We start from the raw sequence: 22,829 nt of genomic DNA on the forward strand, positions 1-22,829 counted from the left end.
TTTGAGTGAGACAAGCACAAAAAAATAACGAAAGAATAACATTATGCAAATTCATTGATTGATTGACTTTCCTTACTGAGGAGCTGGCAAAACTAATCATTACACGTCTGTCCCAAATATATGGGCTGTCTCTTCTGTGTTTTCGCTTTTCAGACAGGCGCTACAGTTTGCTCACAATTTGCAGTCGAGCGGGACCTGGTCAGAAGCCACTTTCAGGAGACTTTTGGGGAGAGTTTGACCGCTGAACAGAGCAAATTCTCAAATCACCATGGCAACCGCAGGTCCCTTAGCTCAGCTATGTGTGTAGCTGTTGGAAATGGATCAAACGCACCCCTCTTTGGAGCCACACTGCTTTGTCATACTTTGTCACAGAAACACAGTTCAAAGTTTCAACGGGTCACAAGACTTTGAACTCTGTTTGTGACAACAGGCTTTATGACAGCTACTACACTTATTACAAAATCACAGTTTAAAGTGTCATGCTTGTCTCACCTTATTTGTGCTGCAAATTTCAATTTCCCATGTTTGTGTATTGCATGGAATGTTGTTGGCTTAGAGTGGAGGACTCAGTTAGAGTTAGACTCAGTTAGAGTGTGTCAGTGAGCTGATGATTCTCAAAAAAATAATTTATAAATCGCTCTCACAGGCACATAGTTTGAGATACACGTGTCATTTTCTCCAAAGTAGTAGAGATTCTTGTACTCTCTTGAAAAATGTGTTTAATTTAATAGTCAGACAATCCAAATTTGAACTGTGGCCCTCTAAAGGACATGCTCACCCCTTGTCTCTCCTATTTCCCCCCATGTATTTCTCTCAGGCAACAAGGAAGAGCTGGTAAAATTTTCATATGTTTTTAAATCACCTCCGTGTCCACATTTTACACCAAAATACACACATAGCTTCAGACACTTGTTGTGGCACTCAGCATCTGGGGCAATTTGTGACAAAACGGTAACTCCTATCAGAAAACTGAGCAGAGTGAGAGGCTCACCAACAGAAATTAACCTGTCATCTAATGGGCTTTCTGAGAAGGATGATGCAATCCAAGCTACAGCTGCAGTCAATAATGTCATCAGACTCATCTGATATGAGAGCAACTGATCAACTGTGACTACTGACATTTGTGTTAGACTGCAGGAAACACACAGAGACTGATATACAGATGCATACACATACATAGACACAGAGACAAATATACAGACACGCACAGAGACTGAGACAAATAAACAGACTCACTGACACACATAGACAGACGGGCACACAAAAACACAGACAAATATACAGACACATACACACTTACTTAAGAACACGGATGCAAAGACACACAAACTGACACTAATACACAACAAGACAGAACTATATAGCCCTATTCATAAGAACACACATACATACAGAAACACATATACAGACACAAAGAGGCACACACAAACCCAAATAGAGACACAAACACACAGCTGATGTATGGTATGACTATGGCCATCAGTTTGAATGATTTCTTCTCCAACTCTGACAAATCAATGATGTCATTAGACTCCTGATATGAGAGCAGCTGATCAACTGTTACACTGACATTTCTGTTAGACTGCACAACACACAGAGACAGATATCCAGATGGACTCATACACAGCACTTGTCAGTTTTTACAATAGTGTCTCAGGGTGTATATGTAAAATAAATAGACGTGTGTCTAAAGACGTCTGTCTGTGTATATTCTCATTCACACAGGTTATCGTAATATCCGGCCAACAATTGAATCGAAAGCCACTGAACTCAGGACTTCTTTGACAAAACCTCGGTCAGACTAGTCTGGCAGATTTACACGCTTCTGGAATTGCGCCAAGTTGTCGTTCCCGTCCCGGCAGCAGCTCCCCTGAGTCACTCTCGAAATTTCTGCTAAGGAATGTTTTAGTTTTAATAGTTCTTGTTACGGGGGGCCCCAGCAGGAGGCAGCGTCATAGTAATTCCTCCCTGTCTTCTTCACCTTTTGTTTTTGTTTCAGGCACACCTGATGGCAATCCCTATTAACTGACCTACTTAAAGGAGTCTAGGAGCTGTTGACACCTTACACCAAACTGTGTGTGTGCATGCACGGGGGGGGGGGGGGGTTGTGCCCCTATAAAGCTGAAGGCGCCAAGCAACGTCCCCGATCGTCACCTCTGTAAAGCAATGTAACTGGACCGGATTTACGAAACGTTCTTCTGGAGTAATTAACACTGTGCTTGTGGTTTCGATGTCGATTTGTATTCTCCAGCTTATTGCGATGTGTGAAACCTACACGTCAATATGCACAGTCAATTAATGAGTCACAGCACAAACAACTGGTTCATGAGCTTCTGGTCTGTTGACCTAAATCTCAACTTCCCACCCATTCAGCGTGCCAAGCACGTCGGTCCTCAATAACTATTTGTTCATGGCCATGCAAATAGTAACTGGAAACATGAGAAAACTGATCAAAGCAAGTTGATCAATTTGGTATTTTGATACTAATCTGACACAGAGTGATTGATAAAATTGATTCCAGCGCAGTCGTTAAAACTTTGGATTTGGGTACAAATAAGCCTGGTTGTGACCAATAAAGGCGAAAACTGACTGTAGAACTCGCTAACCATATCTGTGTATGGCACGCTTGAGACTATAATGTTTGATAACGTAGTTGCATAGCAACACCGTGGCACACCATTCACAGTCACCACGAAAGGACGACAACATAAGACGGTGGCGTAGTGGGGGTGGGCGGAGTTTGAGGTCTAGCTTCGCTTATTCCTGCAGCTCGTTCAGCCTCGGTCTGAAAAACATACGCTGTGTCTTTGTGCAAGAAGCGATATCATGATCCGGGTCGTGTTCTCTCGGACCCTGCTTGGATTTAACCGACTGTCGGTGTGTCACTACTCTTCTGCCGCCATCCCAGCACCCAACACCCAGCCTGAGGTGCACTACAAGAAGGTACAGCATTAGTTAGACATGTTCCTCTCAAGTGCGCGTCCGGACGTTGGACTTATGCCAATATTTGTGCGGACAGGCTGAGTGACGTAAACTCCAAGCTGAAGACACGGTAAAGGAACACATAGTGTAGTTCCCAGATATTAGGAGCTCCAGCTGCTGAGTCACAGAGCAGCCCGATCCACGTTTCTCTGCTAACTTGGTGGAGGAAACACTACACTCTCAGTGCAGTGGGAACCCGGATTCCTTTTGCGGAATACTCTCAGGAAGAGATCATTTGGACATGGCAGGGCGAGATTATATAATCATTAAAAATTAGTCCTTGTGATTTCAATAGGATAATGAACCAGCCACGGGGCCTTTTCTACAGGCATATGACAAATGAAAGGAGGAATGAGTGGTGAATGCAGAAGTTTCCACACAGGTGAACTGTTTGGTACAGTGGAGTTAATATCCCATCATGCCATGTGACAGCAATAAAATTCTGTGCAGACTCGGCTCATTCAGATTATGTGTCAAGAGATGTGGCATTAAATGAGGCTTGTTGTTTGAGTTTGAGGCTCAGAAATGCTCAGCTGCTGTTTCCACAGTAACAGACTGAAGTGACATCTGCATTTAGGGGACTCTCTGATTTTGAGGTGAAAAGTTGTGCACAAACAAATTTAAATCTAGCACAAAAAGGCCACTTTTGAACTTCATGCACCCTTCGTGCTCAAGTTAATTTTGTTTTCTATATAGTGCCAGATGGCAGTCATTTAAGGTTACCTTGCTAAAGAACATGTCTTTACCTTCAACAGATTAATTAACCTATTGTCATTTATTTATTTTGCTCATCTTTCTATATTTTTTTTTATTACAGTATCACAAAATTTGCAATAATAATGGCTGCATGTTTGTGTGTGTGTGTGTGTGTGTGAGCGCATATATACATGCATATACACACACACATAGTCCATTAAATGAAGTGAAGGTGACTCAGCTCTCTAACAGCACATAAACAGCAGCCCTGAATAGAAGGACAAAAAGATAAACATTGCCCTCTACCTGATGTGGCAACAGGTCAGGTTAGTTACAAAATGCTAAAATTTTAATAAATAAATTTAATATTTTTATAATGTTATGACATTATTTAATCAGTGTTACAATGGCTTATTTTATGAAAATAGCAGGAAGTGTTTCTTCAACTAGGATGTCTCTCTAAGTGTAAATTAAATAATGATCTTTTTTTTTTTAATCCATTTTCATTCCAGCTCTTTATCAACAACGAGTGGCAGGATGCAACAAGCAGGAAAACCTTTCCTGTAATCAACCCAGCAACTGGGGAAGTTATCTGTCAAGTTGCTGAAGCTGATCAGGTGAGATGGTGGAGTGGTAACATTCACTGGAACTAGGGGATAACATTATAACATTAAACTGAAATTGAGCTGGGTCCAGCAGCAGAGGGTGCATCAGACTCAGACGTCAGCTGGCAGTCTCCTTAAAGGCTTAGTTCAGGTTCACATGGAGATGGGTGAGGGGCTGATATAGCACCTCAAATTGACATTGGCTCCCAGTGCGCAGAAGCAGAAGGACAACAGGACAAAGTGGTGAAGACATTCAAAATAAAGCATATGTTTATACAGAGGTTTGCTTTTTTTGTGGCCATTTTCATGCCTTTGCACCATTGTCAGTCAGAGCCATATAACACAGTTTACAGATTAGCACATCATACAGCCCCACTTAAGATAACCTGAACTGAACCTTGGTGTTGATCTTAACCGATGTCTTACAGTGACAGTTATGTGTGCCCTTTCTTGCTTGTTGAATAAACAGACATTTAGAAATCTTCAAGAAAACCAAAATAAGAGATTGAGATAACTGGTGGATTTTGATGCAAATCAACATTACAACTTTGACACTATATATTGCTTTCTGGTGATTAACAGTTACCTGTTGTGTGTTCATGTCTACAGGTAGATGTAGACAAAGCAGTGAAAGCAGCACGCAATGCCTTCAGGCTGGGGTCACCATGGCGACGCATGGATGCCTCTCATCGTGGCCTCCTACTCAACCGGCTGGCAGATGCCATCCAGAGGGACGCTGCCTACCTTGCTGTTAGTCATCATTTAGTCAGAACAACTGATAAGCTCTTAGGTTGATTCATGTTGTTACTTTGATTGTTTATTTTGTTTCAGTTAAAACTTCTGATGTCTAATAAGAAATATTACTGTTTCAAGATCACACAGCGATGGCGCGTCCAAAGCCTTTTGAAGGACAGTTGTTTCTGTCTGAAGAATTGTACAGATTTGTCCTAATCACTTTATAAATATGTGATATATTTTTGTGTGTTACTGGAGTTATGGGAAGTCACTTTTTTCCCCAAAACTATAATCATAAGTTGTAGCTCAGTTGACTTCCTGTCATATAAATCCAACCTCTTACCTTTGAACGTAAACCAAAAATCAACTATATTACAGGGTGTAATAATAGTGGTTCTACTGGTTCTTATGAACAGTCACTGTTGTTGACACAGGAGCTGGAGACCTTGGATAATGGGAAGCCATATGCAGTTGCCTACACTGTGGATCTGCCCAACGTGGTGAAATGCCTCAGGTAATAAACACCTTTTAGATAACATTGTCATGGTATTTTAAAGGTTTATTCCATTTTTATGCCATGTCTGAAGGAAAACAGACTTCTGGAGGTTTCACTGTTCTCTAAGGATACCTGGAGCTGCAGTAGGGCCTTGCTCTCATTTCTGACTAACAATATTGAGTGGTGAACTAGAACTACACTAAATTGGTGGTTTAACTACACTCTTCAGTTACTTGCTGAAACATATACACTGATTCAACTGTTACTCAATGTTCACACAGCTACCACACCCTCATAGAAAAACTTGCATAATCTCAGCCTGGTCTACAAAAGTGTGATAATTCATAGCTATCACTGACTTGGAAGATCACACTGAAATGAGACAGACTGGTCTACAGAGATTTTTCACTTTGCATTCTTCCTGCTTCACTGAAGAGCAAGTCATCAAAACATGTCTTAGTTTTTAAAGTCCCTGGTTTTAACAGTTCACCTTTTAGCTTAGATCAGTAAGTGATTAGTTTCATTCTCTGACTCTCTGTCCATGGTGAGTATTAATGCATTTTTTTTCAGTGTCGGCATGCCATGAATCTCATTGAATATGATACATTTTTAAATGATCCACCTTGGAAGCATCCCTTGTGGTCCAAAAGACACATTTGAAGGAAGAAATAGTGATGTTGCTCAGCTTTGATACATACAATGTTCAAACCTGCATTAAGTGTGTCTTCAGTACAGCTGTTATCAGATATCCCTTCCCTGCTGGTAGAGGTATGTTGGATCAGGATTTTGTTTGAAATCCTTGATCTTTTTTTAATCAGCAGTAGAGTTGTGTGTTGGTTTGCGTGTGACCTGAATTTGTGGCCTGTATCACAAAGATGGATTAAATTGTCTGGGATTTCTTTTTGTTATCTGGCTGCACTCAGAAATCCACAATCCTGATAAGCGCTCTCAGAAAGCTGGTTCAACTCACTAATTGAACCCAGGGTTTTCAATCAGTGCGAAGGGGTGTGGTTTGCTGCATATGACCATTAGGACCATGGAGAGGACACAAAGAGCTGCATATTTCACAATGGAGGAGGAAACTATAATATTCAGAAAAGATTAACATAATAAATAAATAATTCAAGCAAAAAGTAACAGTTGCAGTTGACAGCAAAGAATGCTGGGAAAAACGCTGACTCTGTTAAATCATAAAATACCAGTATTCTAATATTAAATCCCCACTACATCAGCAAAATCCATTGTACGTTTGTGCCATATATTTATGTTTCAGATTTTTTTAAATTGCTTTGTTATTTTAGTTTCAAAGTGGACTTGGGAGCAATCATTTTACCTGGTCGACAAACCGTTTGACTCAATCACAAACTTTTCACTCTCTCTCTTCAGAGCTCCTGTTATTGGAATGGGAAGGGTATTTTGGTCAGTAGGTGGTGTAATTTACTGCTGAGCTCTTAATCCTACATTTAACCTGCTCCAAGGCAAGTTTCACCTAAGACAGAAAATAAACTAACTTCTTGAAATGAAAAACCCAGGGTTAACCCTCAAGTTAACTCACTAAGCTGAACTCCAACTTGGTCATATTGGCCTCTAATCCAGCTCCAGAAGAGTCTTTGGTGTTCCAGAATGAAGGAGCCACTGAGCACCTGATCTTCTGACTATGTCTGTGTTCACCACAGGAGGGAACCAACTACTCCCCAAGTGTGCTCCTCGTAACACAGTCATTGGGTTTGTCAGTGTTAATGAACTGTAGCTATGAACATGTTTTAAAGCACCTGTGTTGTGTTCAGGTACTACGCAGGCTGGGCTGACAAGTGGGAGGGAAAGACTATTCCCATTGACGGAGATTATTTCTGCTACACCAGACATGAGCCCGTCGGAGTGTGTGGACAGATCATACCGGTGAGGAGGGTTGGGGTGGTCTGCAGGGAAAGCCAAGATGATGTACTGGCTCATTGTTGTGTTCACACTGTAGTCTAAAGGAGTGCAAGAGAAGGGGCCATTTAAGGCCATTGCACTCTAAACCAGAGGTTTTTGAAAACCATTCATTTCAAAGATCAGACATCTGAAGCTTTTATTGGTCCCACATTTACTGACCTGATTGAGCGATCTGATCTATTTCTCACCCCAGCTTTTGGTGGAAGATCTTCAACACAACAGTAATCCTTAAAACACATGTTTCGGTCTGAACTGCTAGCTCTAATCCTAATTCAATGTAAAAAGATGAATAGCATTCATTATAACTCCTTCCTTTCTTGTTGTCTTAAAGGAGGAAGCAATCTAAAGAGATCAGACTATAAACATGTTTGTTTCCGCTGTGAAGTCGCATAGTTCAACATTGGATTCTTTGAGGACTGACTGTTGGATCCAGACTGTAGTGGTCTGTCGAGGATCTGGAACACAGCAACATATTTCAAATCACCCATCAGTTTATAATACTCATACTGAGGATATCAGTGTTTGGAGAGTTTATGGTCTGGTACAGTGACAATGTACCAAAAGAAGTAAACAGTCAGATGTCTGATAATGAATCTCCGGGACAGCACAGAGAAACAGGAAATGCTTGGGATATTGTGATACTCAGCATTCAACAGAGAACAGAGAGACAACAGAGAAATAATAATCCTCCTATCTGCTAATTTCTTTTTTTTTTTTTCTTTTTCTTTTTTTTTTCTCTCTCTCTCTCTCTCTTTTTCCACGTAACTTCCCTCCTCTCACTGTCTCTCGCTCTCCCTGCAGTGGAACTTCCCCCTGCTGATGCTGGCCTGGAAGATCAGTCCAGCTCTGGCAACTGGTAACACAATAGTGATGAAGGTTGCTGAGCAGACTCCCCTCACTGCTCTCTATGTGGCTAATCTCATTAAAGAGGTACTTCCTCATCACTTCATCAGCTGCTGTAACCTAACCAGCTAAATAAAAGATCATAATGCAACGTTAAGGAACATTAACATCATATTTATTTTATGAATGCTTTCTAAGAGTAAATGTATTAATTTCATAATTTATTCAGCAATTAATTTGAAACCTCTTAGTAGTGTTTCTTGACTCTCAATAAAGATATGGTTGTGTTTACAGGTTGGTTTCCCTGAAGGTGTTGTCAACATCCTGCCTGGCATGGGACCTACAGCTGGTGCTGCCATTGTGAAGCACATGGACGTGGACAAGGTGGCCTTCACTGGCTCCACAGAGGTAGGACAGTGACAGTGAGACATGATAAACTGTATCACACCGTCAGCTCTGATGTGTTGACATGAAGAGTTCACTCAGTGAAAGCTAATTGCTAGCTACGTTTACACGTGCCATGTTTCTTCAATCTGGTTACCATTTGGTTTAATGTTTACATGGACCCTAGAAAAATTGCTCATCTCATGTTTGAACAAATGACATTGAGGAAGCTATAGAAGAATAAGCTACTTAATTAATAATGTAATAATGCTACTTAATTAATAATGTAAACAAACACAACTTTGTGTCACCCAAAACTTTGCTCACTCAATCCAATACTGGAAATGATATCAAAGTTTTCATTTTATTAGATTAAACTCAAATGGAAAGAGCTGTGTGAAAGATATTACTCTTTTAACGCAATGTTAGGGCTTACTGAGCATTGTACATCTTTTCATTTGTGTTGTTTTCTTCAGCGTTTCATGAACACAGGCCTGTAATGTGAAGAAGCAACCATGATGTAGTCAGACGCTGGATTTCAATTTTCTGCTGCAGCTTTCTGTTGTAAAAAAATGGCTGTTTTTGTTACACGAACAATGGAAGCATGTTTCTAAACATGGTCCTGTTTGTTTTCTGAAATGACTAAAGGCATGTTGTACATATAGTGTATCCTCTAGGATTTTTTTCAGCAGTGGGTGGCAGGCTCTGCTGTGGGCTGTGGCAGCGTAAACAAATGACACTTGACTGCAGATTTAACTTTTACAACCTATTTATTGGCTGGCCAGTTGAAAATGGCTTTTTCCCTTACAAGCACTACAACTTATACATCTCGGCCATATACAATGTCAGATAAAGGCAGAATGTAAAAAGTAAAAAAAAAAAAAGAAAAGAAAGAAAGAAAACTACAATTAAATAAAGCTAGATGAGGCTAGAGACTCAGTGGCAAATTTTGCACCCAGGCTCAGAACACTGAATTTTTCTTGGCTTTTTATAGAAGAGCTCTAAGGTTCTGTTGAAGGGACATTCTGACAGAGGTGGCCCGTTGATGCTTAGCAGCATACATGCTGCAAGGCATTCCCCAATTCATCTGAAAATGCAGTCAGCAGTTAATACATCATGGCGTGTAGATATTAGCTTAATGCTATCAATTAGTTTGCCCACGTTAGCGACACTGAGTTGGTACCGGCCCCAAGTAACTTAAGCTACTGGTATGTTTTGTAACGTTAGCTGGTCATCAATATTTTGGAATGCCTATTTAACTTGTAAAATCTATGAGGAGTTATGTTAAGCTAATAAGTCTACCTTTTCTCCAGTAAGTCACTGCCCTATTTTCCAGAACGACACTCCTCTGATTCTCTGACCTGGTGCCTGGGTGCCTGACATGACGTCACTTTCAAGGCCTTGCTCTTGCGAGTAATTAACATTGTATTAACTCCAAAAGGAGTGGTCCGCCACTCCTATATGAATGTGGAGGAAATGCTGTACATATACAGGGGTTTAACTTCCTTCTGAAATTCAATTCAGCACTGTCAGCACTGTTATAGCTTTCCAGACAGGAAACAATGCACTCAGTTACACACATCCACCAAGCAATGCACTAGTAACCAACTTAACCTCAGCTCTTGAACATGAAAAGTGGGCGGTACCGTGTCAGTCAGTGGGAATGTTGACCCTAACCCTAACCCTAACCCTAGCCATCAGGACTATATATCTTAATATGGAAATCAACATCTCTTAAGAAGTGATTACTAATTAGCAAAGACAACAGAAAAGAGATAATAGATGACTAGAAAAACATCCTGTCATTCAAAGATAGTGTAAATAACATCCAGACTAATTGCAGTCTTCCCTGACACTTCGTTACAGCATAATGTTTCTATAGCTGTTAAGATCAGACTGGATCCTGTAACTTATTTTGCTACCTTATTTTGTGATTATGTAAACATGCCAACACTTCAGTTTGTCTCTGTCTTTGTCTGCCAGGTGGGTCACCTCATCCAACAGGCATCTGGCGCCAGCAACCTGAAGAGGGTCACTCTGGAACTGGGGGGGAAGAGCCCAAACATTATCTTGTCTGATGCCGACAGTATGTCCTTCTGTGTTTGTGTGCTTTTGTTGTTAGACGCATTGTTGGATTATCATCAAGGCAAAGCAGCCCCCTGCTGAAATGGCCCGAAAACTGCTGGCTCCCAGTGCAGCTATTTCTATAGCTGAGTATTAATACAGGGTTTATAAAGTTTATAAAGCGGCCCTTAGTCATCATGAAAATGTATATTGTGTGTGTGTGTGGCGCGGCGCGTACTCTTTTCCACCTGCCTGATTGTTTTGGCAAGGCGCTATTCTCATTATCTTTGGCTGTTTGTGTTGTCTGTCAAAACATGGATGGAATGAGTTCTATTGACTATCTATCTTGTATTTCTATTGAGGAAAAGTTATTTTTGCAATAATTATCGTGATCGTTTTATCGCCTACACCTAACTGTTAATGGTTGACATTGGGCTGCGTTACCTGTGAACGCACCTCAGTCACCAATGTCCTGACTCCAGTTCATCTGGAGATAGGATCAGTCACAGCCTTGCATCACTGACTGAGTGAGTGAGTGTTTAGTGTTGATCAAAACAATAACTGTCTCTGTCCTCCCTCTTTCAGTGGAAGATGCAGTGGAACAATCGCACTTCGCTCTGTTTTTCAACCAGGGTCAGTGCTGCTGTGCCGGCTCTCGGACCTACGTCCAAGCTGACATCTATGATGAGTTTTTGGAGCGCAGTGTGGAGCGAGCCAAGAGACGTGTGGTGGGAAACCCCTTTGACTTAAAGACTGAGCAGGGTCCTCAGGTAAAACACACATGCACTGTCACACACTATCAATACAGTCAATATATATTCCATACTCCATACATACTATCCCATACTAACCCTGTCCTCTGTCTCTTCACTTCCTTCTAATACTGTTTATATCACAGCCTGGAGTCACAGGATCAATGATATGATGTTTTATTAATTTTGCATTTAGAAAGAAGGAAAAACTGTTAAAACCAAGAAAAAAGTATTTATCTGTGTACACACATTTACACACACTAACAAGAAGAAAAAAGCTTCACCAAGATAGAGAAAGTCCTTTATCAACCCTTCACCCATCCTCAATATAAATACTACATAAGTATAATACAATAATAATACAATATAAGTTAAGAGAGGCAAGCCCTTTGATGCTCAGCTGATGCTGTTTCCTGTGGGATGCCTGTCCAGATCGACCAGATGAGTTTCAACAAGATCCTGGGCTACATCAGCAGCGGGAAAAGAGAGGGAGCCAAGTTGATGTGTGGGGGAGAGGTGGCTTCAGACCGAGGATATTTCATCCAGCCCACTGTGTTTGGAGATGTCCAGGATAACATGGCCATTGCCAGGGAGGAGGTAAGGCACCACCAAGGATTTCAAAATAAAACTCTATGAAAAAAGTGTATTCCAAATGATGACATCTTCAATTTATATAGACTGGTCCTTTAAATGTTTCATTCTTGACAAAGTTCATTGTATGTGATCCATATGGGGTTTTTTCTGCTCTGTTCTCTCTTGCAGATCTTTGGTCCTGTGATGCAGATCCTCAAGTTTAAAACAATGGAGGAGGTGGTGACCAGAGCCAATGATAGTAAATATGGTCTGGCAGCTGCTGTATTTACAAAGGACATTGACAAGGCCAACTACATCTCCAATGGGCTGCGAGCAGGCACAGTCTGGTGAGTTTGCCTGTGAGCCTCAGATATTCACCTTGAGATTCCCAGAATTTGGGTTTTGTTCCTGATTCCTATCAGTTATTCTGGTTTGAGTTTTATGTGACAGAGTTTTTAAATTTTCAACTGAAGAGAAGAACTACAAATAAAGATGTTTGTGTGCTCAGCATTGTATTATTTTTCTGTTCTTGTGCTGCAAGATACACACTGTGGAGAAAAATAGTTTCAGGCCTTAAATTTCTAGATCAAGCAACACAGCCACTCTGATCCAGTAACATCAATACCAAAACAAAAGACAACGTATCCAGTGTGTCTCCGACCTTAAACAGATCTTTCTCTGCTTCCTGTAGATTTTTTCGCTCCATTACTCCATTGCTCCGTTTCAGGAAGAAATATCACAGTGTTTCTTTATAGTGCTGTCTCCACCTGTCCCTGTAAATATGCCTGAGATGATGTACAACATGACATTTTTCTTGTTGCAAAGAAAAATAGCAAAATACTGCAGCAGTGATTAAAATGAGGGAGGAGAGACTGATGTTGTGTGGATAAATGATGATGATAAATGATGAGCATGTGTGTTTTTCGTGCAGGATCAACTGTTATGACGTGTTTGGGGCTCAGGCTCCATTTGGAGGCTACAAGGCCTCAGGCAATGGCCGAGAGCTGGGAGAGTATGGTCTGGAGAACTACACAGAGATCAAAACGGTAAGAAGCACAAATGTACAGGTCATTCAGAAAGTTGGTGTGTCACATAGCGTTACGTGTCAGTTAAAGCTCAAGCCATTTAGATTAAATTTCTGTCAGTCTACTAAAAGTACCTCACAATGACAACAGTATTCTAAGAATATTGTATAGACAGAAAAGTTTAGACACTTAATTTAAGGTTCTTCCACTAATGTGTTGTCTGTTGAGGAAAAATAAACGTCTATAATAAACGAGCTATGTCAAAACAACTGTGAGATTTGTTTAAACACTATCAGAATCATAATGATCCCTTTTATACCTGAAATAACTGACACCAGTTTTAAACATCAAAGTTAAATAGCTTGGGGTGATCACAGGTGCAATGTTAGTAGAATGAATTATCAAACGTTGATATTCAGATCAAGTCCCACTTCCATGGTTGCTCTTCTGCAGGCTGCTGGTTGGCTGTTATGCCGTAGATAACAGGGTGTGTGGCATGTGCTTCAGAGCTCCCATGGGCAATGTTCTGCTGTTTTTGACATAAAATGTCATGTAAATTCTTCTGTCTCCACACACTCAGAAAAAATCAGTTGTGACTTTTTGTCTAGATAATGCACTTGCCAGGTGGCTACAAATAGTGGCATGTTATGTGAGAAGAAACACACAGATGGATGTTAAAGGATGAGAGTAGCCACTAGACTGGCTGCACTAGCATAGAAAGTGTCACTTTCTCAGGACTATTTTTATCACCAACAGTCACATTAGATAATAAAATAAAAATTAATAGAATTCATGTATCAGTTCAAGTTTAACCTGAGCCATGACATACAACTGTGACAGTAAGCACATCACACATAGGGCCAGTAGTGTGCAGATGTTAGATGTTGGCATCAGCTCAGTGTTCTGTATCAGCTGATGCGCAGGCTCAGGTATCAGAGTATCAGACAGGAGATTTTCTCTTCTGGTTAAATCCTGTGCCTGTGCTTGTCTGTTGTCAGGTGACCATCAAGGTACCCCAGAAGAACTCTTAGACCTCTGACTCTGAGACCGAGTGAATAAGCTGTGTTGTCAAATCCTCAGGGCAAACCTGCTGCCACAGAGATTCTCCCTGAACATTGCATTCACACTCGGAGTTCAACTTCCATCCTTCTACATCAAAACAAAGAATAAATTCTAAAATACGAAATACCAAATAAATACTAATAAATACAAGTATAGAAAAGTCACATACTCCAACTGATTTCATGTAATCATACACCAATGTTACACTCTATCTGTAACCAGATTTCTTATTTTTCAGAATAAAAGTATCTGAGGCAGTCAGCCTACTGTGTTTTGTACAGCTTAAAAGGAAGAACTAACTTAAATACCTGCTATTTTCTTGTTTCATGTGAAAAATAATAGCTCAAAGTACTATTGTATTTGTGTTCACGTGACATATTCTGTGTCTAGTTTAAAAAAAATAAGTGCAAACTTGTATAAAAAAATATATATATAAAAAAAATAATATATATATATATATGTATTTATTTTTTTTTTTTTTTACAAATTTACTCAATAAAATTCACATGCATACACCTCTGTGCTGATTTTCCTACAGTCAGGTGCAGGGTACTGCAAGCCGCTAGTTTTGTGTCCATTTTCAAAATACAGCCAGAGTCCGCCCATTTCTCTCTCGCAAGCATTGAGTGGCTAATGCTTCCTTTTTTGTTTTATCAGGAAATACTTAATCTCTCAGGAATATGTGAATGTGTCTTCTGTGTTTAATTACAGTGTTTGAATTGGAAAGCTTCATCTTATTCTGGGAAGAGAAACTCAATTAGACAGGACTCCATAGAATAGTCCACCCATTGATCCCATTATGGATGAGTTCAGTCTAATAGAAAGCTGGTATTTGCTTACCCTCTTGGGAAGGTTTTCAATTATTCGCATTAACACTGATCCCATCCAGAACTTTACTCAGTGCTCTTGAGTATTATAACTCAGATCCATTATGTATGATTGCTCTCTTCAATTGCACCCATTGCAAATTCAGATAAGCAAGTGAACGGCTTTCAACTGGAGATGGTTGCTCCACTCAGAGAACCTGGGTCACTTATGCAACCTTTCATTCTCACCCTGTTTAGACTATTTCTCCACCTTACATATTTGATATGGCAGAGACTCTTAAGACACAGTGCAAGGAAACCAAACAGACCCCACTACACCTGTAGAGGCCTGATATGAGTTGAGTTTGAATGGCACATCATGTGTCCATAAAGAATTACTTTTAAGTATACTTAATACTGTTCATCTAGTCTTCCTGGTTGCAAACTAGCTTAGAAAGAAAGACTTGTCACGACAAAACATTGGATGGATGAAAATACCCATAAAATGAAATAATAAAAAAGTAATTGTGCCCATGGTCCCCACACCACAAGATACATTTTTTATTCACACTATACTTTAGTCCACCACTTAAAACCAGTTTTTAGCTATCACAAGTTTTGACACACATTTTTTTCCTGTGGATCAAATCAAGGGGAATGTTGATGGCTGATCTGTCATGGAGGTCACCAACTGTCAGAGGAGGAAGAAATACTTTGTAGTAATAAGTAATGACAATTCTTACAAATAAGTGTTGCAGTATTACACTTTACTGTCTTCATTCACATACATTTTAAAATTTTAGGTTAAATATTAATCAAAAATACAGTAAACAAGGCCGGAGCTAGGATTTAAAAGAATACCAAGGTCCAATACCCACAAAGTGTGTTTTGTGTTTCATTCTTTTATATTTTCTTGGTAAACATATTGATTTTTATTAATTTTATTATTTTACAAACTGTGTAATAGACATTCCTGAAGGTGTGGTGGGCAACAGGGATCAATTTTGTGGGGCTGTGGCACCAAGCCACTTCCTTGAGGTGCTCCACAAATGTTCATCTTTCAAATCCTTTTCCTTTACTTTCTGTGTGATACCTGAGTTCCCCATGAGCTGACCCTGGATAAGCGGATGAAGATTGATTGTTTGCTGGTTTTAATGTTGATAATGACATTGGCATTACCTCGCAAAAGAACTTGAAATCTTTTTTGCTGCTAGCTAGTCCATAGCTCTGTTGTCAGTGTGGGTATGGAATAATGCTAAGGAGGTTAAGTTATTACTTATAAGCTTATAGACTGATTTCTGTAAATAAGTTTACTTTTCCTACTTTCCATTCTATACTTTATTCATTTAGATGCCTGGATGAGTGTTTCAGAGCTGTACTATTCCTTCTAAAGTATACTTTGAAAATGTGTGTAACTTGCCATGATAGGAATTGAATTGAATACATAAAGGTTATGGCCTTTATTGTGCATAAAAGAAGATTGTACCACAGCTGTTGACAGCTATGCTAGAGTCTCCTTGAATAGCCCTTACTAACAGTGATGAATCTCACCACTTTTTGCCTGTCCAGTCAACATATGTTTCATATTCACAATTAAAATAACAAAGAGTACAGAAGTCACCCTCTAGGTCATCTCTATTCCATGCTCCATTTCCATGATAGGTCTCTTCTCTGGTGTGAAGTCCCTGTCGCTCCCCTCCACGTACTGCTGCAGGGTGCTGTAATACTGCTCACTGCTGGAGAAGGAGTAGTATGCAGAGATTTCCTCCCAGGCCTTGTGCTTGGGGAAAGGAAATGGTTCCGGGTTCTTGTCCTCAAAGAAACTCTGCAGGTTCCTGTCAGCCAGCTTGGTGGCATAGTCAACAGCGAAAGTATTAAAGCGCTCATTCTCTTTCTCTGTGTAGCGTTTCCAGAATGTGAGCTGCAGATAACTGACTTTTGAGCGGCAGTTTTTGTAGCACGTACCCAGGAGGCCCACAATGACAGAGATGATGACGATACACCAGCCAAGGATCTGCAGGTGCAAACATGACAGGAAGTTATGCTAACCAAACACTATATTACACATTTGTTGATATAAACACTGATGATAAATATGCTTCGGAGCTGATGTATTAGGTATTTTCATTCTATTATTTGTTAAAATTTGTTATTAAATAGGAAATGCAACTGTTTTATATGTTATCTGTTCTCCTGAGGTATTTGAAATTTGGTATTTTAGGATTTAATGACAAAAAAAAGTCAAATCTTAGTATGTTTTCTCTTTTTCAATGTCTGGGTGGACTTTGATTATTGCAGTTAGACCAAATCCAACCCCAGAATCCAACATTTCAAGTTATTGAAGTCTGTGGAGCCTTGGCCTCTGCGGATTCATTTGTCTCTTGTCATCTGTTTTAGTTTTTCCACTGAAGCATAGATAATGTTTTTGTTTCATCCATACAGCTGTCCTCCCCTTGATTTATACTGCAGTAGAGACTCAGTTCTGAGATGTGGAATGGGATTAAAGATTTTTGTTGTTGTTGGTTTTTGTTTTGTTTTTTAGTGCCTTGTATTGAGACAGAGATTGGCAGAGAGGCTAACAAGAAGCAGGGAGAGAGAGAGGGCGGAACATTCATACCTGTGGCCTCAGGGCCCTCTGCAATAGCTTAGTGTTACAGTTCAGCAGAGTTTTAATAACACCTCATCTACGAGAGGCTGGCCTGTCCTGACTGGTAGGCTAACCCTACTAACCCTACCCTGCCAAAAACAACTGGGTCCTTCATTACTCATAATCCAATTGGACCACAATATTCATTAAACTCCTGTAACCCCCCCCCCTAATAATTTCAACTCCATGACCTTCTATTTGTAGGCTGAGGTGTGTCTCACCTGTGACTGGGCCCTGAACATCATTAGCAGTTCCATGCGCTCGTCATTGGACAGTTTTGATCGGCCACACGGAACCCGGGCAAGCTCCTCCCGACACTTCAGGGTCTTGTTTTTACAGAACAGATCCACTACAATGTTTTCATCAATACCACTGATGGCGCACTCATAAAAGGTCCCATTGAGCAGGGCCACAGAGAGCCACATTATAGGAGCCACACAGGCCCCAAAGAAGATGCTTGTAAAAACCCGGAAGCAGCCGAAACACTTCCCACGGGGGCAAAGCTTCATGGGATCCAGGCAGCAGCCTGTGTAGAGCCTCCACATCCTGGTGCTGAAGAACAGACCCAAGACTAATAACACTACAGCTGGACCCACCAAGAAGGTCAGCCCATATGCAAAGTTCTGATCGTGGTTGCAGGGACACTGGAAAGAGATCATAGAAAAGATTCGCTCCCCACCTATTGTAAGCAGAGCCATGAAACTGTAGCCAATGGTGGCTTTCTGGTTCATGAAGAAACGCAGGACAGTCTGGAAGTTATCCATGGCCTCAATGAGTAAATTCACTATGAAACATTAGAAAGTGAGAAAAACAAAAGGAAAGCAGAGTGTCTATGCAGCCGGCAAAGGTTTCTTACCTGTTGCTGTTCACTGCTGAAGACAAAACACAGCTGCCAAGCCTGTTTCTGCCCCTCCCTTTGAATGCCTCTTCTTTTCAGGCTCCTCCCTCGGTGAGTGTGATGCCTCCTCACTCACCACATCTACTCATCTCAGAGTAAAGACCTTGCTGCTGCGCTGCAGCTGAGAGGAGAGCTGCAGCTTTTTCAGCCTTCTCCATGGTCAAGTTACATCTCAACTTTTTCTCATCACATTTTCTCCATCTTTAACTCCCTCCTTCTCTAACAGTGCTGGAAAAGTACTTCTGGTCTAGTTTTTAGGAAAATTAATACTATTAGTACTTCTGTCTTTATTAGCTGTGATGAAATCTTGGACACGGAGTGAAAATAAAAATGTACAAACACTGTAGGAAGTGAAACAGTGTGACCTTGTTTCTTTGCCTGTATGACAAGAATTGAAAATGAAAAGTTTGATGACTTGATCTGTTATATTTCCAGAAGGCCTGATGCAGTAAACCCTGTAAATGGGGACAGTGATTGTCTCTATTAACATGTTTCTACAGAGACAGACAACTCCTGCAGACAGATAATGAAGTAGAAAAGTAGCCATTTCCTCTTAATGGTTTCCTGTTCCATTCTCACATGTTGTTAGAAAACATTCTCTTCAAATGAAACACATCTTTATCTCTTAACACCATCAGTCAAAATATGTTTCATTTATTTGAATGTAAACATACACATTCCTGTACAGAGTCAAATCAGCTCCAAGGTCATCAGAATCTGATGCTCCAAGAGAGGATAATACATAACTGTGTCCAGTCTACTAATAGCTCAAAAGAAGTATTCTGCTCTTTAAGTTGATGTACAAGTGAAAGATATTTTCTGTTTTACATTTGCTCAGACATGGTAACATCAGAATGACCCTGGATAGAATGATTCGTCTTCATGTTTGACTAATACTTTTGACTGTTACACCAGAATATGAGTTGACATCTTGTATTGGTTCTGCACACATTGAGCACAAGTCTTAATATCTCATCACTGTCTGGTTCTGTGGCTGAACTCCTCAGGGCTAGGGCAGACTGGTCTGACCCTGACATCAGCTCACATTGTTGAACTGGCACCATCTACAAAAGCAAGAACAGGTGGGATATCTGTATCCTCCTGTGATTGGACTGAAGCCATCCTAATCACCCCACTGTCAGTTGTCTGGCAGTTCTCTACGTACTGATGCAGGGTGCTGTAGAACTGCTTCTTTGGACTGAACTTGTAAAGGGAGGAGATATTCTCCCAATCCCTGTTGGAGGGGATGTGGATGGGTTCAGGGAATTTCCTGTCGAAGAAACTCTTCAGGTTCCTCTCAGCTAACTCTTTGGCATGTTTACTTGTGTATGAGTCAATCAGATTATTCTCCTCCTGAGCATACACCTTCCAGAACTTGAGTTGCAGGTAGCTGATGGGGGACATGCACCGACCCAGACAAGTCAACATCAGGTTGCACAACATGATGGAAGCAATGAGCAGCCAGCCAGCAATCTGTGGTCCATGAGCAAAAATAGAAGAGACAGCCAAATTATTTTCAACACAGAGGGCAGGTGTGAAGGTGAGCTTGTTGGAAACCTTAAAAAAAAAAAAAATCTTAAATCAATAAAATGAATGAACCCGGAAATTGAAAGTTGTTGCTGTGTAAATGTTTTGGTTCATTCATTCATTTTTCTTTGTGTCATTTGTCATAGTTGGTGACTGTCCTGGAAGAAAAGACCCCTTAGATTGTCTTTGAGCAAGTTAAGTAAGTTATTATGCCTTCATAGTTAGTGTTTGTTACTATCCGATGTGTACCGTAATTTCCAGACCATTGAGCGCACCTGAATATAAGCGCCACTGGCTAAATTTAAAAAGAAAAACAGTTTTGTATATATATATAGGCCGCACTTGTTTATAAGACGCAGGTGTTGGAAATATGGGAGGAAATGGCATATGGCATGAATTATGTTACACAGAAAGATTTCGCCTCTTCGCCAGATCGACCGACTTTAACTTGAAAGCTGCATCATATGCATTGCTTCGTGTGTTTTCCATGATAAGGTCGTATATTTAAAACCGCAGGGTTCAAAGCGTGTCAAAAAAAGTAGCGGTTTATAATCCGGAAATTACGGTAGTTTTTAGAGTAAACACAAGAAACTTGCGCGACAAAAAAATGGACCAGACTCAGTGTCTACCTCCCTAACAACAAACTTTACTTTAATAATGTCAGGGACAAAAGGAAAAGTGCAGTTATGTAGTTTATACAGCAACAAAGTCCATGTCAGGCGGAGTTGGTTGGACGAATGAGTCAACAAAACCCGGGTCACATGAGAATGGTATACTTAGTACTTAGTACTTATTTTAAACCAGTCGTATTTTTTTCCTCCACCTAGCTAACAACAATGATTATCAGCATGGGAAATTTTTGTAGTAGTCATTTTAAAAGTTGGGACTTGTCCTCCCCCCCCCCTTGTATAATAGTAGTCACACCGTTTACTGCATACAGTAAACTATGTGATCATATGGCCGAACAAAAGTTGATGCTGCCAATTCTTCATACAGTGTTTTTAAATATAGCATACATTATAGTCCACCCAATCCTATATAGACAATGATTAAGGTTTAAGTGAAGCAGGTGTTTTACTGAACATCTGAACATCTGAACATCCACATCAGTGAAGCTTCAGCACAATGAAGCTTTACAGTGTTATATTTATTGTTATGTATAATGTTCATCAACACTTACCACTATGACACATTTTTATTGACTGTGAACTTAAATCATGTGAATGAAGAAGCAACAGACCAGCACTGACCTGAGACATAGCTCTGAGGGAGAGCAGGACCTCATCCCTGTCAGCAGTCGGGATGATGTCTGTAGCACAAGGTAAGCCGTGCAGGTGGTCCGTACACTTGGCCGGAGATGTCACCTTTTCACACAGGTGTTCCTTGATGGCACTGGCATTGATCCCAGTCATCATACACTCAAAGTAATTCCCGTTGAGTAGAGCCACAGCAATCCAGCTGGAGGGGGCCACTAGCGCCATGGTGCTGATCTGGAAGAAGATCACCCAGGTGGTCGCCAGCATCTTCCAGCAGCTCAGCTTAGCTTCACGATGGCACACACCCGTCAGCAGCTTCCAGGTTCTCTTGTTCAGGATGTAACCCAGCAACAGCAGAGCCAGGGCAGGTACCAACATAGACACCAGTCCGTATAGGAAGCTCAGTTCACTGCAGGGGCACCTGAACACCACTGTGGAGAAGATCTGCTCTCCACCAGCTGTGAGCAATGCCACCAACCCACAGCCTAGGTTGGTCTGTTTGTGGGCAATGTTAAGTATAGTCTTAAACTTCTCCATCTCTGCTCTCTGACTAACAGTCTTTTTAACAATTGTACTTTCACTTCTACTCTTATTCTCTCAGTCAGCTCTCAGTTTCCTCCCCTAACCCGCTGCAGGACCAGTAAATGAGGAAGCGCACTCTGGTTTGATTTGTGGGTGTTAAGTTACAACTGACAGCTCAGCCAGACAGGTAGGAAGCAGAGAGACTGTAGTAACAATTCATTTCATTTAAAGTTATGTTTAGAGACACAAACAAACACACACAAAACCAGCATATTTAATAATATTAACAAAATGAAAATAAAAAGGATAAGTTACAAACTTATTCTTGAGAGTTCAACAAGAATGTCTGAACTAACAAGCTGTGTTGTGTTTGTGAGCAAAAGTCAACTAAAAAGGTCACTTTAAAGAAGGGCAGAAGGGCAAAGAGCAGAGGTGTTGGACTGCAGACTGTTTGTAAAAGTGGATAAAGACTCTGAGCCCGCAAAGTGAGGCCAGTGCTGAAGATCCTTAAACTTCCATTCTATCCAATGACCATCAGGGGTGAAATGTTTCCCACATGAGTTTATGATATCAGTCTCTATTTTCTTGGCGCCCACACAACATGGTGTTTATTTGTAAATGATGGTCCCACTTAGAGGAAAATAGACAGGGGATGGAATGGGGTGTGTGTGTGTGAATGTCAGAGCACTGCTATACTTCAAAAATGATTTATGTTGTCCAAATGAAAAACTTCAATCAGAAGTGTGTGTAAATTCAGAGTGATGATTACTTTTGTTTCAACTGAAATAGTCAGCTTATAGGTTGTTGAACTAATTGTAATATGGAGTTTAACCCTATAACTCTGGGTTAAGGAACAACACAAATCAGCAGCAACTTAACAAAATGTACACATTTACCTCAAGTTAACAAGAAAAAATAGTGAAATCCTGGAGAGGTTTCTGTTGATAAAAAATAAGCTGGAGACGCCTCCAAAGCAGAAGGTGGCGGTAATACATTAATAACACTGCAGACGACTGTTGCA

At 40.6% G+C, this 22,829-nt stretch overlaps 3 protein-coding genes across 6 annotated transcripts; 1 reads left to right on the forward strand and 2 right to left on the reverse strand.

The window, feature by feature from the left end:
• The first annotated feature begins 1,033 nt into the window (after positions 1 to 1,033).
• LOC115044972 (aldehyde dehydrogenase, mitochondrial) lies at positions 1,034 to 14,409 on the forward strand. 3 transcript variants are annotated; one of them, XM_029504378.1, is made up of 14 exons: positions 1,034 to 1,107; positions 2,901 to 2,943; positions 4,191 to 4,295; positions 4,893 to 5,033; positions 5,453 to 5,532; positions 7,302 to 7,413; positions 8,251 to 8,379; positions 8,587 to 8,700; positions 10,660 to 10,762; positions 11,326 to 11,510; positions 11,925 to 12,089; positions 12,255 to 12,412; positions 12,997 to 13,111; positions 14,089 to 14,409. In XM_029504378.1, exons 1-14 carry the CDS (start codon positions 1,034 to 1,036, stop codon positions 14,119 to 14,121), a joined length of 1,557 nt encoding a protein of 518 aa, XP_029360238.1. In that variant the 3' UTR covers positions 14,122 to 14,409. The 3 variants fall into 3 exon arrangements, with proteins under 3 accessions (XP_029360238.1, XP_029360237.1, XP_029360239.1); XM_029504377.1 differs by lacking the exon at positions 1,034 to 1,107 and having other exon boundaries at positions 2,740 to 2,943; XM_029504379.1 differs by lacking the exons at positions 1,034 to 1,107; positions 4,893 to 5,033 and having other exon boundaries at positions 2,740 to 2,943.
• A 1,075-nt stretch (positions 14,410 to 15,484) lies between these two features.
• LOC115045169 (calcium homeostasis modulator protein 5-like) lies at positions 15,485 to 18,507 on the reverse strand. Of its 2 annotated transcripts, XM_029504716.1 has the most exons (3): positions 18,462 to 18,496; positions 17,827 to 18,389; positions 15,485 to 16,972 (listed from the first exon to the last, which is right to left on the reverse strand). In XM_029504716.1, exons 2-3 carry the CDS (start codon positions 18,367 to 18,369, stop codon positions 16,583 to 16,585), a joined length of 933 nt encoding a protein of 310 aa, XP_029360576.1. In that variant the 5' UTR covers positions 18,370 to 18,389; positions 18,462 to 18,496; the 3' UTR covers positions 15,485 to 16,582. The 2 variants fall into 2 exon arrangements, with proteins under 2 accessions (XP_029360576.1, XP_029360575.1); XM_029504715.1 differs by having other exon boundaries at positions 17,827 to 18,507.
• A 658-nt stretch (positions 18,508 to 19,165) lies between these two features.
• Positions 19,166 to 21,900, reverse strand: calhm6 (calcium homeostasis modulator family member 6). Its single transcript, XM_029505055.1, has 2 exons — positions 21,281 to 21,900; positions 19,166 to 19,976 (listed from the first exon to the last, which is right to left on the reverse strand). Exons 1-2 carry the CDS (start codon positions 21,821 to 21,823, stop codon positions 19,545 to 19,547), a joined length of 975 nt encoding a protein of 324 aa, XP_029360915.1. The 5' UTR covers positions 21,824 to 21,900; the 3' UTR covers positions 19,166 to 19,544.
• Positions 21,901 to 22,829: the final 929 nt, after the last annotated feature.

Source organism: Echeneis naucrates, chromosome 6 (assembly GCF_900963305.1).
Source record: "Echeneis naucrates chromosome 6, fEcheNa1.1, whole genome shotgun sequence".
Lineage (NCBI taxonomy): Eukaryota > Metazoa > Chordata > Actinopteri > Carangiformes > Echeneidae > Echeneis > Echeneis naucrates.